At 56.6% G+C, this 15650-nt stretch overlaps 1 protein-coding gene across 1 annotated transcript; it reads right to left on the reverse strand.

Moving 5' to 3' along the window:
- Nucleotides 1–814: 814 nt before the first annotated feature.
- Nucleotides 815–3526, reverse strand: SLC51A (solute carrier family 51 subunit alpha). The gene is made up of 9 exons (XM_032119689.1): nt 3382–3526; nt 3083–3177; nt 2542–2696; nt 2352–2425; nt 2118–2276; nt 1874–1985; nt 1626–1772; nt 1321–1426; nt 815–1199 (listed from the first exon to the last, which is right to left on the reverse strand). The coding sequence occupies exons 1-9, from the start codon at nt 3414–3416 to the stop codon at nt 1063–1065; spliced, it is 1020 nt and encodes a 339-aa protein (XP_031975580.1). The 5' UTR covers nt 3417–3526; the 3' UTR covers nt 815–1062.
- Between the last annotated feature and the right edge of the window lie 12124 nt (nt 3527–15650).

The following is a 15650-nucleotide window of genomic DNA, read 5'->3' on the forward strand; positions in this document are numbered from 1 at the left end:
AAAAGAGACATGCTTGAACTAAGCATGAAGTAAAATGTGCAGTGAAAAAACAAAACTTTACTAGCACACAGTGAAGAACGCTGTGGAGTTCGACACTGCTAAATCCAGAGGCATCTACGCATGTGAGACAGCCCTGTCTCACTTCCTCTGTAGATCTGGGGTTGTGTGCTCCTGGGAGAGGATTTTCTGATGGTAGAGAACAGCAGCAACAGGACAGAGCTGAGAGGTGCCAGGGATGGTGGTAGAAGCAAGAGCATCGGAAAGTGCTGCAACTTTTTAACCTGTGATCTGCTCATTTGAAACCATGGTTTGAGTTGTGCCTCTGTCAGTAATGAACACTTGGGGTCAAAAGATTACCCAGTGGTTTCTCCAAGTTGTCATTGCTCCTGATGTCTATCTCCACTTCTACAGCAGATACTGGTACTGGACCAAGGCTGGTCAAGGCAGCATTAACTAATTGCCAATGTTACGAAGGTGTTTCAAGGCTCCTTCCTTTGCCTGGCCCCTGACTGGCAGATGTGGATGCTCCCTCTGTGCTCTCAGGAGCAGCCAGTGCCATGGAGAACGTGCCCAGGGGACAGGCCAGACCCATCCCAATGCCTTGGAGAAATCACCATTGCCGTGGGCTTGCCTTGGCTGTGGGACCCCAGCCAGCAGCACCCAGAGCTCAGTGTCACAGCTGGGTGTTGGTCATCCCATGACAGTCCCATGCCATGGCTGTGTTGGTCTGGGCTCCATCCTCCTACCCCTGTGTGGAGTCATCTGCCTCCCAGCCTAGGCAGAGGTAATATGAACCCAGTCACCAATGCAAGACTCAAGTAAAAATTTATCTTTACTCAGTGCTAGACAACAGCCTCAGGGCTGGAGGCAGCTCCATGGACCCCCTTGGTTTATGGCTTTTAGGTTTCAGACTGTTTCATTCTGTCCCAAGATGCCCTTTCCCCTTCTGCCTCTTCTGCTGCCAGCAGCTCCCCAGGGCCACGGGAGTAGGAGAAGGTTATGCAGGGTAGACCAGCCCCTCACCTCACTCTGCCCCTTGGCACCCCAGTTTCTCCCTCCTGCTCACGCCTTGACGTCGGCGCCTGCGGGTGCGAAGCTGACAGGCTGGTAGCCTGGCTTGTCATCCTGCTTGCGGTAGTACATCCGCGTCAGCACCGCCAGGATGAAGGTCTGCGGGATCAGCAGCTGTACGTTCATCTCTGGAAGAGCAGAAGGGTCATTTGAAGCTGCCTTCATCCACCATGCCCACCCCTCATGCCCTGCTATGTGATGGAGGGGCTCAGCCAGGAGCACTGAGCTGTCCCCCGTCTCCTGACTTACGCTGTGACCTGGCCTTGGAGGAGAAGGGTGGCGAGCAGGCGATGCTGCCGTTGTTGGCCAGGATGCTGAAGATGGCAGGCTGGAGCGCCGTCAGGAGGAGCAGGATCTGCGACCACCAACACCCCAGTGATGAGGGCTGTGCTGCTGCCCAGCTCCCACCCCTCACCTTCCCCACTGTCCCGCAGCTGGCCGGGCTCTCGCCCAACAGTGGCTCCTGCCCCAGCATCTTCCCTCATGCCGCCTCATCCCATCTGTGCTGCAGGAGCCCCTCACCTAGGAGGGAGCTGGGCAGGACGGGGGCTCACCTGGAAGCAGGTGAACTTGGCCTGCATGTTCTGCTCAGCCAGGTGCAGCCGGGCCTGCCGGAAGAGGATGCCGAGGGCCCACAGCCCAAAGAGGGTGGAGACGCCAACCAAGGTGTTGATCCAGAGGGCCACGCTCTCCTCTGAAATCTGAGGGGGACGCACAGAAAACATTACTGGGCTGACAAAGCTCAGGTGGAGGCTTCCTGTCTGGGTCATCAACCTGCCCATCCCTGTGCTCTGGCACTCACGTCAGCAGGGTTGTAATTCCCATCGGCAGCCAGGATCAGCCCCAGGAAGACAGCAACTGCCCTGAAGAAGGCATACTGGAAAGTCCCCAGCATCATCCATTTAAGCTTTTTCCTGGCATGGCAAGAGAGACCAATAGCACTCTGAGGTCCCCAAGTCCCTTGCCCAGGGACTTCTCTTCCAGCCCAACAGAAACAGGGAGTGAAAGCCCTCCAGGGGCAGAGGTTTATCCCAGCTCTCCCTCACCTGTTCATGGTGATTCGGGGCAGGCAGGGGCAGCAGCAGCAGCAGGGCCCAGTGCTGATCACCATGGGCACGTCCTTCAGAGTGCTGAGCAGCGCTTCCTTCCCGCCAAATCCCTCCACCATGACCAGCATCAGCAGGTAGAAGCAGACAGCGAAGTACCTGGGGAGGAGGAGGAAGGCAGGTCAAGCCCTGTGGGCTCTGTGGTGCCCCTGTCCCAGGGTGGGTGATACTCACGCCGTGGTAGCCATCTCCACCACCATCATCGAGCGTGGGAACCACAGGCCGAAGCAGCTGACCACCGACACAACCTGGGGAACACACGAGCTTGGCACACTGACACTCCCCACTCGTGTGGGCTGGCATCCCTTGGGTGGCCCTGGCCCCCCAGGGTGATGCCCCCCAGCACCCCCACAGCCCAGCTCACCGTGGGGGCTGAGCTGCTCCAGCAGAGGGTCTTCATCTTGATGGGGCAGCGGATCTTGCGGGTGAGGTACAAAACCTCTTCCACATAGATCACAACCGACAGCAGTGTCATAATGGTGCAGAGGCCCAGGATGATGAGTTGGGCCATGTCCAGCTCTGCCAGGGAAGGTTGAGAAGCTGTCTTCATCCTGTCCTGTCCCCCCTGGGGCCACTACTGCAGGGAGCTGCCCCACGACCCACCACTCCACAGGTTTAGGGAGCTCTGTGCCACGCCCTGGACATGTCTATGCCAGAGCTGGGGCTTCTGCCCCGCTGCTCCCTGTCCCATGTCACCTGCCCCAGTGCTGGCCTTCCCTGGGCTGTCCCCGTTCCTGCAGGTAGGACTATGGGATGGGAGGCCAAGACCCTGGCAGCGGCCCCACTTCTGACTTCTGGGGCTGCTCCCTGCCTGCACTTGACACAGCCCCCCTACCACCTTCATCCCTGTCCTGCTCCCGCCAGCGACAACAGGAGGGTCCTCCCCACCGCGTCCCCCCACCTACGGTGCAGCAGCTGCCGGGAGGTGGGCGGCAGGGAGAAGCAGGCTGCCGGCACGCTGAAGTTCCTGATCAGCATCTCCACCAAAGGGCGGGAGAACCTGGGGAGCAGAACGGGAGTGCTGCACGGGGCCGCAGGGACACGGGGACACCGAGCCCCGCAGGGTCCGAGTAGTCCCCTGGCTGGCTTGCCTCACCGCCATACGTCTCCCTTCCTTTACAGAGGGAATGCATAATCCAAAATTCTGCTCCAAAAATTTGGATTTGCCTGGCTGCAAAACGGCACGGGGGTCTCCAGCACTCACCTAGGGTCATCTGCCAGCTCCAAAGTGGGATCCATGCTGTTCAGCTCCTTGCTAGCTCCGTGGCTGTGGGGCTGCTCGTCACCGCCTGCCTCAGCTCCCCTCGCCGGCCCACGGGGTCAGAGTCCCCAGGGCAGGGACCGCGGGACGATGCCGCGCCTCGTTCCAGTTTAACCAGAGCCTCCAGAGCTTCCCTCCCTCTCCCACCGCTGCGGGCACCCATTGGCGTGGCCCCACGCCGTCCCGGCCCACCGAGGGCCTTGGCCACCCGGTTATCGACCCGGAGTGCCGGGAAGGCAATTGTCACCCGTGCCGGCACGCCTGCGTGTCCCAGGGCTAGGGGCGCAGGGCACCGGTGCTGGGGTGACAGTGCTGCACCCTCGGGCAGCCTGGACGTGGGCTGGTGATGCCATGGAGGGTCTGGGACGTGTCCTCATGTCTCCTCAGCAGCAGTGCCGGGGTGGGAGGTGGTGCCGCGGGCCGGTGGGAAGCCTGTCAGCCCCTGCTCCGCTCTGCGGGCCCTGGGAGGACTTTGGGTGGCTCAGCTCCAGGGAGCCCGGGGCTGAGCCCTGCAGGGAGTACCTCCCACGGCACTAGAGGGCAGGGCTGGCCCAGCGCTCAGAGCTCTGGCCTCGGGACAGCAGCAGCATCTTGGCCTGGGGAGGGGACCAGAGGGTTGGATGGAACAGTCTGAGTGGGGAGTTGAGGCCTTAGGCATGAGGAACAGCGTATCTTTGTCTTAGATGGATCCCAGAATCCACATGGGTCCCAGGAGTGTCCACGGCTCCAGGTGTTCTCCCAACCCGTCAAGGAAAATGAGTGCTGGTTTGTACTGGGTCTCCTTGGAACCGCTGCCCTTTGCCCCTCTGGCAGGGGGCTCCTGCTGAAGCCAGAGTGGCACCAAGACCCCAGATGGGTGCTCTGCACCTTGCTGTAGGAGCAGGATGCTGCTGTCATCATGGGAATGGGATGGTGGGGACGGGCCAGGGAAAGGGAATGGGTGTGGATGCTTCAGTGGCCATGGGAATGGGATGGGGGAAGAGGGAATCCTATGAAGACTCAGTGCATTTCCAAGGTGCTGTGCACACCTGGCACTCCCCTCCCCTCAGCCCCATTAACCAAGCCCTGTATCTCTGTCCCTACACACTGTACATACTACCCTTTCCTGCCCTATATGCTGTAACCTAACCTGGCACACTGCATGCTGCACACCCAGCCCTCTGCACTCACACTCACACACACTCACCCACACGTTACACAAGCAGGGCCCTCACCATGGCTGCTCTTGGCCCCACGGAGTGCACGGGACCAAGGGGGGCCCCCCACCCAGCACCCCTGTGCCACACCAGTATCACCAGTATTGCATACGGCTGAAGAAACACGTCAGCTCCTGTCACATCTGCTGTGCTGGCCTTTATGTGACAGTCACTGCAGGCTATGTCATGGCAGTCCTGCTGTCCTGTTCATCCACCTGGTGCTCATCCCTCTGTGGTCCATCAGCACAGGGACAATCTGCACGTATCCCTGGCCCCGGGGAAGCCGAGCCCAGCCCCAGCATGCAGCCACATGTGCTGCACTGCCCAGACACGTGCAGGAGTCTCTTCCCCTGCCTGGCGTGGCCCCAGGGCCAGCACCACCCATGGGTGCCCGCTGCACGGGGGCACGAACTGGTCCCCTTGCCCACCACACCTGTGTCAGTTTGTCCCTCACTCACTGCTGCAGCATCATGATGATCCTTCTCACCACTCAGGTAGTGCCTGAGCCTGATTGAGCCCTGGTCCCCTGCGTTCCCCAAGCACAGCACACCCCCAGGTGCAAGGTACAGCATGGAGCATCCTGCCAGCCCATGAGGGGGATGCAGGATATGAGTGGACCCCAAGCCCAGAGCAGGGGGGCAGCCCCAGACATTGATGCTCTGCATGAGTTCGTCCCACCACACATGCACACGTGTGCAAGGAGGGCTCCACCGCTGCACGCACTCTCCTCTCCATCCCCACTGGGGCTGGATGCACCAGTGACACCCACAGCACTGACCTACCTGCACCTACCTGACCCCAGCCCCACCACCGTGCCCAAGACCACCCCATCCCACCCCGCATGGGGCCAGGACACACCCACACACTGTTCTGCTGTGGACAGTGTATTGCGGGTCTGGACCACCCCAGAGCTGTCCCCTGGGGACATGGAGGGCTCTCACCCCTGCAGCCCATGCTGCTGAGCCCTCCGCAACAGCAGGACAGGACGTGCCTGTGACTTGCTTGCTTCAACCTGCCCCAGGAGCTGGTGGAAATGGGTGTGGAGAGGGGGAATGCAGTGGGATGTGATAGCCCAGAGTCCCTCCAACTTCTCCTTTATTCCAGCCCCTGTCTATGCCTGGGATGTATGATCCTGAAGCCATCAGGGTCCACAGGCACCTTTGTCCCCCAGTCAGCCTTCTCACAGGCTGCTACCACAGCCAAAAGCTGCCAGGGGAGCATTCCCCCAGCATGAGCATGAGGGCCAACAGATGGGTCAAGCTCTTACCACTTTGACCTCAGCCCCAGACCTTCAGGATGCTCCAGGGTAGAGCAGCCCCAGGCACAGAGACCCCCTTTCCTGCCAAAAACCCCTTCAGCAGAGAAGGAAAAAGGAGCACGGAGATGGGAGCCATACACCCACTTGCCCAGGGCAGGGGTGGCTTGAAGGCTCATGGCCCACTCAGCATCAGGGTGGCTGTTTTGCCCCAAGGAGCTGGCAGAGAAACCAGCAGCAGTGGTGGAAATTCTCCCCATTTGCTCATTTAGCTTTTTTTTATTTTAAACAAAACTCTTTGACCATGGAAATCCTGCGCCCCCAAAAAAGCCAAGCAGACCCTCTCAGCATGCCGGCATTGCCCACACTGCTGCAATGTCAGCGTTCCCCAATACTTGGAAAAGCCCTTAAAATGCAAATATTTGCATGGGTTTTAGACAGTTTTCCACCCGTCTCTAATTCCCTGTGGTTATGGCTAGAGGGGCTGACCTCAGTGGGCACAGCAAGCTCCCAGCTGACCATCACCAGCTTCCCCATGGCCAGGACACGGCAGGGAAGAAAACTCCTCATTTAAATCCTTGGTAGGAGCTGGTAGGAGACCAAAACACATTCCTTCTCATACTCTCCTCTCCCACCCAGAGCCTGGGGCCACAGTGGATGATTGGGATGCTGGGGAGTGAGAATCCCACGCCCAGCTCAGGCTGTGATCTAGCCAGACAAGTGGACAACAAAGATCTGCACCCTGAGCTTTTGGTGATCCATGGTCACTGCTGTCGCAGGACACAGAGGGACAGGCCCTGCTGCCACCATCTGCCTTCAGTGTCCCACAGTCCATAACTGTCCAGCTCGGTGGCCTTGGCTGTACCCCTGTAAATCTGTCACTGTCACAGCAACACTGGCCACCAGGCTGGGGAGGGGTCCCAGACCTCTGAGCATCCCCCTGCAATGGTCAGCGTGGGGCAGTGACAATGCCCCCAGCCCTGGCCCCAGCACAGCAGGAATGGAGCTGGCTCCACTCAGCCCCAGGTCTGGAGCCACCCCACTGATAGGGATGGCAGGGAGCCCTGCCCAGGTCTGGCCCATGGATAAGACCCATGTGTTCCCCACTGATTGCCCCGGGAGGCAGCTAGAGGGGTGGGAGCCACCGAGCTGGAGATATGGCCAGGAGGGAGCAGTGAGTGATGAGGGCAGGGGTGTGAGACACTGGGCCCCTCTGGGTCCCTTCTCTGGGCAGGTGAAGGTGTCCTGGCTGCCCTGACAGCACAGCTGGCATGGGAGAAAGTGTGGACCCCCTGGCAGAGCAACAACCCTCCACAAATTTTCCCCTTTCCAGTAGGGACCAGTCCTCTGCCACTGGAAAACACTTCCCAGTGCCCTGCAAACCTACAAGGCTGCATCACGAGCTTGCTGCAAGGCAGAATCAAGGACCCCAGCACACTTCAGTTTCCCCAGCTGTAAAATGGGGCATGAGTCCTGCAGCATAAGGGCATAGAGGGCTCAGTCTCTCATTGCTCTGGTGCCTGGGGAGAGATCCATGCCAGGTGTTATTTATAGACCAAGCTGGCATTTCAGAAGAGGGGGGACACTGCCCTGGGAGCCAGCTGGCTGCCTCCAGTTTCTACCTCAAGGTCACCAGGAAAAATGCTGGCCCTGGAGGGGTTTGGAGTTGGAGTCCTTCTGGCCTCAGCTTCCCCTTCTGGGTGGGGAAAATTGCCTTTTCCCAGCATGAGGGGATAAGGATCATTCCCATAAGAGACCCCAGCCCCCGAGCCTCCTGCCCAGCCATGGGTGATGGGACACCCACCCGGGAGGTGGCTGTAGGGCAGTGATGGTGGGATGAGAGCAGCGGCACACGGGGGAGCACAGGGCAGAGCTGGGGATTTCTGCTAACCAGAACAGCTCACTGTTTCACCGAAAAGCCAGCCCCGGATGTCTAACCTTCTCGGGAAGCAGAAGTGCTGCAGAGGATGTGTGGGCCGTGCTTTGGCTCTCAGAAACACTGCTCAGCCACAGCTGTGGGACCAGCTCCTGTGCACAGCCCTGGCAACACCCTCAGGGACACTCCTGTCCCTTCCCCATACACATCTGGGTGCACCATAGAGGCTGCCACTGACCAGGCTCCCCTGCTGCCAGACTGCGAAGAGAAGTGAGACACGGGCACAACCTGGATGTCACTGTGTCTGTCCCAGAGCACCTAAAGGGGTCACCCCACAAGGAACTGGCTTGTGAGCCCTCAGCAGCCCAACTCTGCAGTTCAGGTCAGCAAGACGCCTCTTGCCAAAACTGCTGAGATCATTTGACCATGTGCATATATTCATAGAAAAGCCACACATAACATATACCTACACATCTATAAATATGTGTGTGACTTTCTACACTATCTAGAATCTTGTACAGTGGATATAAACTGTGATGAGCTGGAATGGGTGTGCCCTCAGACTGGAACAGCTCTTCCCCACAGGCTGGCTTATCGCCCATGCCGTAGCCTCAATCACGCTTCCAAACCACTGCTCCTGGTGTACTGGCCCACCCAAGGGGCCCCTGGCCCCACAGGTGACCAAAGGGGCTCCCCAGGGCAGGGGGCTGCCCTTTGCAATGCCCAGCATTCTGTAGGTCCTCCCCCAGACAGAGAAGAGGAGGAGGATGGTGGAGCCTGTCCCTGGTCTGGGAGGAAGGGGAGCCCACCATGAGCAGAAAGAAGCCCAACAGAAGCTGGATTAAACCTTTCTATGATCTGGATCGAGGCCATCAGAGCAGCTTTGATGGCCCCTGCCTTCTCCTCTCGTTTGAACAGAGCCTCACAGATGGGGTACCTGATAACACCCCCATCTTCTGTCCAACTCTTCTGGCCCCCTTTCTGTTTGCTTTTCCTCCCAGCAGCTCCATGTCCGATGGCCAGAAGGGAAGTGACCAAGCTGTGGGGCTCAGCATGGTGAGGGCTTTGTGTCCTTCAAAGGGGACGAACAAACGGCTGGCGGTCCCAACCCAACTGGGGGGATCCTGCGGAAATACCACAGTCAAAACTCTTGGGAGCCGCTTCCTGCCTGCTCCAAGGCTTTGGATGCAAAGAAGTATTTTCCTGCCGTTAAGGTAACATCTGCATTTCCAGTGGGTGTCTCGGTGACATGCCACTGGTTTCTTAGAGCCGCCCCCAACTTCTGACTGAAAAGGCACCTTGTTTGAAAAACAGAGGGGCCTTTTTCTGCCACAGCTACCTAAAATAGTCACGTCACTGCTGATGTTTGCTTTTGGTAAATGACGAGGTTAACACACCCTCTGAGTGGGCTGTGAGCGTTTGCTTTGGTCAGGAGCTTTATTTTCATATTCGTCTGTCTTGCAAGAAGCTCGCAGGTGAAAATGCTGAGGCTTTAAAAAGTCATGCCTCAGATGGACAAATATTTTCCCAGAGAGCCAGTAGAGACACAGTGTGTTTGTGGAAGGGAGGTGCTGCTCCCCTGATGGCCCTGAGCCTTCCCAGCTCTGTGACACCCACCCAGCAGCCTCGGCCACCCCATGGGGTCACCCACAACCACTTGGGTCAGTCATAGGGAGCAGTCCCACCTGCTGGGGGAAAGCCTTCAGCCCTCTGTGGGACTTCTTCATCTGTCCCTGAGTGATTCTGCCTCCCATCGCAGATGGGAAAGCATCCCAAGTGCAGCTCAATGGGAACCAAGAAAAATACCTTCCCTTCCTGTCACCTCTACCAGTGCCAGGTCCACACCAGGGTGCTGGGCAAGCACTCCCACATGCTGCCTGCTCCCACCTGCTTTGGCAGGCAAGGAGGCAGAGGGATGGGAGGGGATGAACATGCCTGGAGAGGTGTGGGCACACTCGTGTTGGGTGCATGTGTGGGTAGGGATGTACACGTGCATGTACACATGTGTGTGCCCAACCTTGTGATGTACAGATGTGGGACATGTGGGTTTGTCCACCTGGCTGGCATTCACACCTGTGAGCACAGCCAGGGAGCCGAGGCAGAGGCTGGTGGAGGCCCAGCATCACCAGATCTTGGTGACAGCCAAACAACACTCAGCCCTGGACAAACCTCTCTCCCAGATGTCACTTCTTCCCCAAGTCCCTGCTGTGGCATAAAACAAAGGGACAAGGCCTTTCAGCCCCAGTCTCCAATGATGAGGAAGAGAAGAGAGGGCTGGGGCAGCACTAGGAGATGTGCACATCACCCTGGGCCCCTTTGCCCTTTTTGCATCACCAAGTAATAAATAGAACCTCCAAATTCATATCTGCCATAAAAGCCACGGGGACGTGCACAGGCAAAGAAAGGTGTTTTCTCCAGAGAGGGATAATCACACCAGGCAAACCCCACAATGGCATGTGGCTGAGGAGGGAGCCACAATGGGCACCTGCACTGGCACAGAGGGCTCAGCAGCCCCCAGGGCAGTTCTCATGGACACACTGAGCCAAGCAGAGCTAAAGGAGAGGCTGGTACTGGAAACAGACCCTGCTGACCATTCCTTTACAGACCACAGATGACTAAAAGTCAGGAGGTAAAACCAAATACAGTCCACTGTTCATTGGAGGAGTGGGGAAGAGAGCGGGGGAAGTTTTTTCCATTGGTTTGACCACAGAGTTTTTCTAGCTGCAGGAAAGACTTTGACTCTCAGGCCACATCAAGACAAAAATAAAAACTCATTTTTTTACCCCTAGAGTAAAACTAGCTTTTCCCACCAGGCAAGGGCCCAGCCCTGCCATGTGTGCATCCCAAAGGATGCTTGCTAAGACAGAGGAGGACAGGCAAAGTTTTTCCTCCTCATAGCCCACCATGGACCTTTGCCCTTGAAGAGGACATGGGGGGGACAGTGGCTACCAGGGACAGGAGGCTGTTGCAGGGCAGACCAGCAAGCAGGGGAAGGTCAGCAATTTGGCTGAGGCACGGGCTGCTTATCTCGTTCCAAGAGCTGGGAGAGCCATAGGCCTTCTCCAAGCACACACCTCCCAGGGGATTTGCCTTTGAGGCACTGACCTGCTTCTCCTGTTCTAGGGAAAACAATCCAGACTCACATTTATATCGACCAGGTCTGTTGCCTGCCTGTACCTGGCAGTGGGGACTGGCTGCAAACTGCAGCCCATAGGTTTCAGCTCAGCCCAAGAGAAAGGCATGAGCCCCCCAGAGCCATGTCAAACACCTGAGTGATGAAAGCATCCCATCCCTGGCTGCCAGAGAGGGATTAAGCTCCCCTGATTTGAGCACCACATCTCCCCCTCTGCTCCATAAATAAACCTACAAGGCACATGGCATCCCCTGAGTCCCCATGGCACAACGCTGGCATACAGCAGCCGGGGGCAGGTGTCACAGCTGCCACCAGTGCAGAGAAGAGGCAATTAGCAGGTAGTGAGAAAGCTCCTGCTCTCCCTGTTCAGCCCTGTTGTGCTAATCCCACCCCAATTAAAGCCCCCCTCTTTTCTTTCAGATACTGCTATGAGAGATTAATCCACCCTAGAACAAGGCATTTCCAGCAGACCAAGAAGACAAAGCCAACTCTCAGTTTGCAAAAGGCTCTGGCACCTGCCTGGGAGCATTTAATTACCCTGACAATGGCATCAAGAGAAGGGCCATGAGACCCCTTCAATCACAAATTCACTGAGGAGGCACCGGCTTTGCCTGCTGCTCCCACATGCCTGGGGCCAGCACCTGCAGGCTTCAGCTCTTAGGGACACCTTTTTCCCCCCTGCAGAGCCTGCAGTGTCGCACAGGGTGCTGGCTTTTTTATGCTGTGCTTTTCCTTTGCCCTTTGCACTGCTCTTATGCCAATAAATGCACATTGTAAGAAAACAAAGCAGTGGACAGTTCTAATCTCTAAGTCAACATATGCCCTTATCACAGAGGGTGGTTCCCACGGAGCAGGCTCAGGCTGTCTTTAATCCATAAGCAGCAGTGTGTGCACACAGTGCAGAGCAAATCAGAGGCAAAACTTTCCCGGGCTTTCCGAGCCCTCTTGGGAGCACAGGACTGAGCAGCCAGGGACACTTGCAGGACCAGATCCTGCTAGAGAGGTACAGCAGGTACTGCAGGACCCTGCTGGGCAGGTACATGTCCAGCATACCAAGCAGATCTCTCCCACCATATCTTCATGTCCTTTCTGGCTCAGTCCAGGCACTGCACGGAGCTGTTTCCAAGGCTGTTAAGTAACAGTAACTTTCCTTCTCAACACATTCGCTTCTTGAGAAAAAACACCACAAATTGTGGATGTATGCCTGGCTTTCTAGGATTCAAACCACCAAGTCTGGAGGGAAAAAACCCCAACAGCCCTCAGCTGTGGCAAATGCTGATTCAAGAGAAGTGCTTGTAAAATTGCACACGAAGCACTTTGCAAAAGTGACCTGGAATGCCTGCCTGGAGGTGCACTGAAGAAGGAGAAAGAGAGGCAGTGTACTGCACTCCAGATACAGATCAGGAAGAGCCAGAATAAAGTGGACCAAGGGAATTAATGGGAAGCCCACATTTTCGAGGAAGAGACCCACATGACCGTGTCCCAGCTCCTGTGTTCTCTCCCTGCTGCTCTCTTTTCCCTTTCCACTTTCCCCCACTCAAACCCTTGGCCCGTTGTGCCGGGGCCGGTCCGTGGGTAGCCATCAAACACGGGCTTTTTCGGCAGTGCAGACAGAGACGGGCCTTTGATGTGCCCCAGGGCCACGCTGCGTCCCCCTGCTTTTCAAAGGCCGGTCCTTGGCTATTGTGTTCACATCCTGAGCTTGTTTGTACACTTGCTGGAGGGCCCCAGCCCCGCAGCCCCCCTGCCGTAGCCGCAGCCGCCCTGACCCCCAGATAAAAGCAGCCGGGCTCAGGCGGCAGAGCCGCTATCAGAGCAGGGACAAACGGCACCGTCCGAGGTGCAGCTGCCAAGATAGCGGGAGCTCTGCCGGGCCGACCCCGCAGAGGTGAAGGCTCCAGGTCAACAACAGCCCCACAGATCTGCACCGGCCGCGGGTGCTGCCCCGGGGCTGCCGGGGCACTCGGGCTGTTGGCAGGAGCGGTATCAGTGCCATGCACGCCGAGGAATGTCCTGGCGCTGCTGCTCTGCCCCTCAGCTGCATCTGGGGAGGGCCAGCACCTTGCCAAAAGATGTAACTGCCAGGCGGGAAGCAACACTAAAGTCTTGCTCTTTAATCATCACCTCATCTCTCCGTGCCCTCTGGGCAGGCATAAAGCAGGGTAACAGTCCACCCCCCTCCCTGTAGGTAGGGTAAGGTCATGCAAGTAGCACAGAGGGGTCCCCAGGACTTCAGGGTTAAAATCGCAGTGAAACCCAGTCTTTGCAAGCAAGGAAGCCCCATTAAAAAAGCCAGACTGTTTTAGTCTCACTGGGCAGTGTCCAAGCATGAGCCTCTCTGCTGGGCCTCCATGCCAGCCCCTGGCAAGCAGACCAGCAGTAATGAGCATCACCACATCCGCATCCCTCCTTGGGTGATGGGAGAGATGGGGAGATGAGCCTCCTCATTGCAGGAAGGCAAAAAAAATCCCAGAGGATTTTGAGTGGGGGGCCCATGGGATACCCCAGGTCTGCATCTTTATAGGAACAAGAGCCCACACTGTCCTCAGCCCCATATCTCTCCTCCAGATGCTTGGAACTCTGTCTCCTCTCCAGCTAACTGGTGGGAGCACCAGGCCTGTTATGGAAAATGTGGAGAGCCAGGCCAGCCCCAGGTGCTTCCCCAGGAAGGATGCAAAGATGGGTGTTATTTTGAAGGGACAACAAAGCTGTGGCCAGGTGTCAGTGTCACCACTGTATTTCTATTCTCTCAATTGCCTTTTCCCTCACCTCCTCCACAGCCTCTTTGCTACAGGACAAGAGCCAGCAGATCCTCTCCCAGATGCCAGTTCTGGCCACAATCCTTCCTCAGCCTGCATGGCAGCACGTGTCAGGACTGTGGCCAAGGGGCAACTGCTCCCAAGCATGGCTGTGTGTGCCTGGATTGCTGGGAGAGAGCAGGATGGAATGACATCTTCCAAGGCAGCATGATGGCTTTTCCTGAAACGGTCATACCCAACTAGTTCACCCACTTTTTGTCAGGGCAATTAAGAAATGCAACAGCAAAGGCCAAAACACGTGGTCTTCTGGAGGATGGGGGTACTCATGGTGTTGTGAAATTCTTGGCTATTGCACTCTTGGCTTGGTGAGACTGGAGCAGAGAGAGCAGGCTCTCCTGGGAGCCATGCCTGCCAGCCCTAACCTGGAAGGTTAGGGTAGTAGAGGGGTTGCAGCATGATTCTGACACAAAAAAAGCCTAGATTTCACAGCTTCTTGGGACCTGTAATAGCTGACTGCACTCCAGTGCAATCCATGAGTTGATCAGGGCATACAGACAGAGTATCCCTCAAACCTGCTCCCAGGAAGGCAGGAGCTAGCACTGCCACTCCTCTGAGTGGCTGGGATCCAGAGGAAGCAGTTGCCATTCAGGGCAGAAGATCAAAGTCTCTCTTTTGTCCCCAGATATCTGTTGCCTCTCTGCCTCTACACCCTGGGGTGCCTGGAATGCCCCACAGCCCCTGTCCCATGGAGTGCACAGCCAATGGGAGCCCTATAACTACCTCCCACCCCATAGGCCACTGCATGTCCCACAACCTTTGGCCTCAGCCCAACAGCACATCCAACTTAGCACCACACCGTAGCATTTAGTTCTTGGCTTTCCCATCCCTTCCAGACTGAAGAGCCATGTTAGTTGCAGTATTTCTTCCCATAGAAGTGTTCAAGTCACCTCACAACATCATTCGTGATAAGATGCTGGCAAAGCAGATTTTCACAGAATAATCTGAGTTGGAAGGGACCAAAAATAACCAGCAAATCCAACCCTTAAGTGAATGGCCTATGCAGGGATCAAACCCACAACCTTAACCTTACTAGCACCATGCTCTAACCAGCTAACCTCAGAGCTGCATGTGTTTTGGCTGCTTTTAAATTGCCTTATCATGGGTCACACAACTGGTCACACGAGGGTCAGCTATGCTGCAAAACTGAAGTGAAACCATATTTTCCTTCCCACATTTTGATCTCATGTTCTCAGCATGAATCCCAGAGGAAGAACACTGTCACATCATGAGATATGGTACAAAAGAATGCAGAGTCATTTGAGTCAAGTCAGAGGACTCACAAGCCCCCCAGGAGTTCAGAGGACACGAGGACATCTCCTAAAATAACCAAGCCAGGCCACAATGAGAAGGAACACCCTGATGCTGGGAAGACAGATCAGAAGTCAGCAGTTACCAATCCTACATGCTCTTTCCTCTTCATCTATTTCCCAGCTTTTACTTTCTGCTCCTTGTGAGGATTTTTTGCTGGACTGGGCAGCCTGAGCACCTGGGCTCAGCATCGCCAGCAGTACAGGCACCACTGTGTGAACAACAGGTGTCCCTGAGAGAGGTGGCACCAGCCACCAAGCACGGATAGCCAGCCAACTCCCAACCACCTGTAAGGTGAAGGGTGCTCCACTGCTCAGGGGTACACAGCACTGCCTTTGAAGAACTCTCATTTTAAGGTATTTCACTGCCAACACCAGCTGAGGTGCAAAAATATCTGAGTTTCTAGAATGTCAGCTTTCTTCTCTTTTTCTCGGCACGTGTAGAAATGGGGAACTGACTGCTCAGCGCACGCACGTTGTGAGAGGGAACGGAAAACACCTGCAGCGAGTCTCTGCCAGGGCAGGTCGGGGCTGGCGCGGCGGAGCACCTCCCCTCCTGTAGCCGGAAGGGGGGCACCCAGAACGGTGGCCAGTGGGAGGAATAAATCCGACTGCCGCCGTCCTTG

Source organism: Corvus moneduloides, chromosome 10 (genome assembly GCF_009650955.1).
Source record: "Corvus moneduloides isolate bCorMon1 chromosome 10, bCorMon1.pri, whole genome shotgun sequence".
In the NCBI taxonomy this organism is placed as follows: Eukaryota; Metazoa; Chordata; class Aves; order Passeriformes; family Corvidae; genus Corvus; species Corvus moneduloides.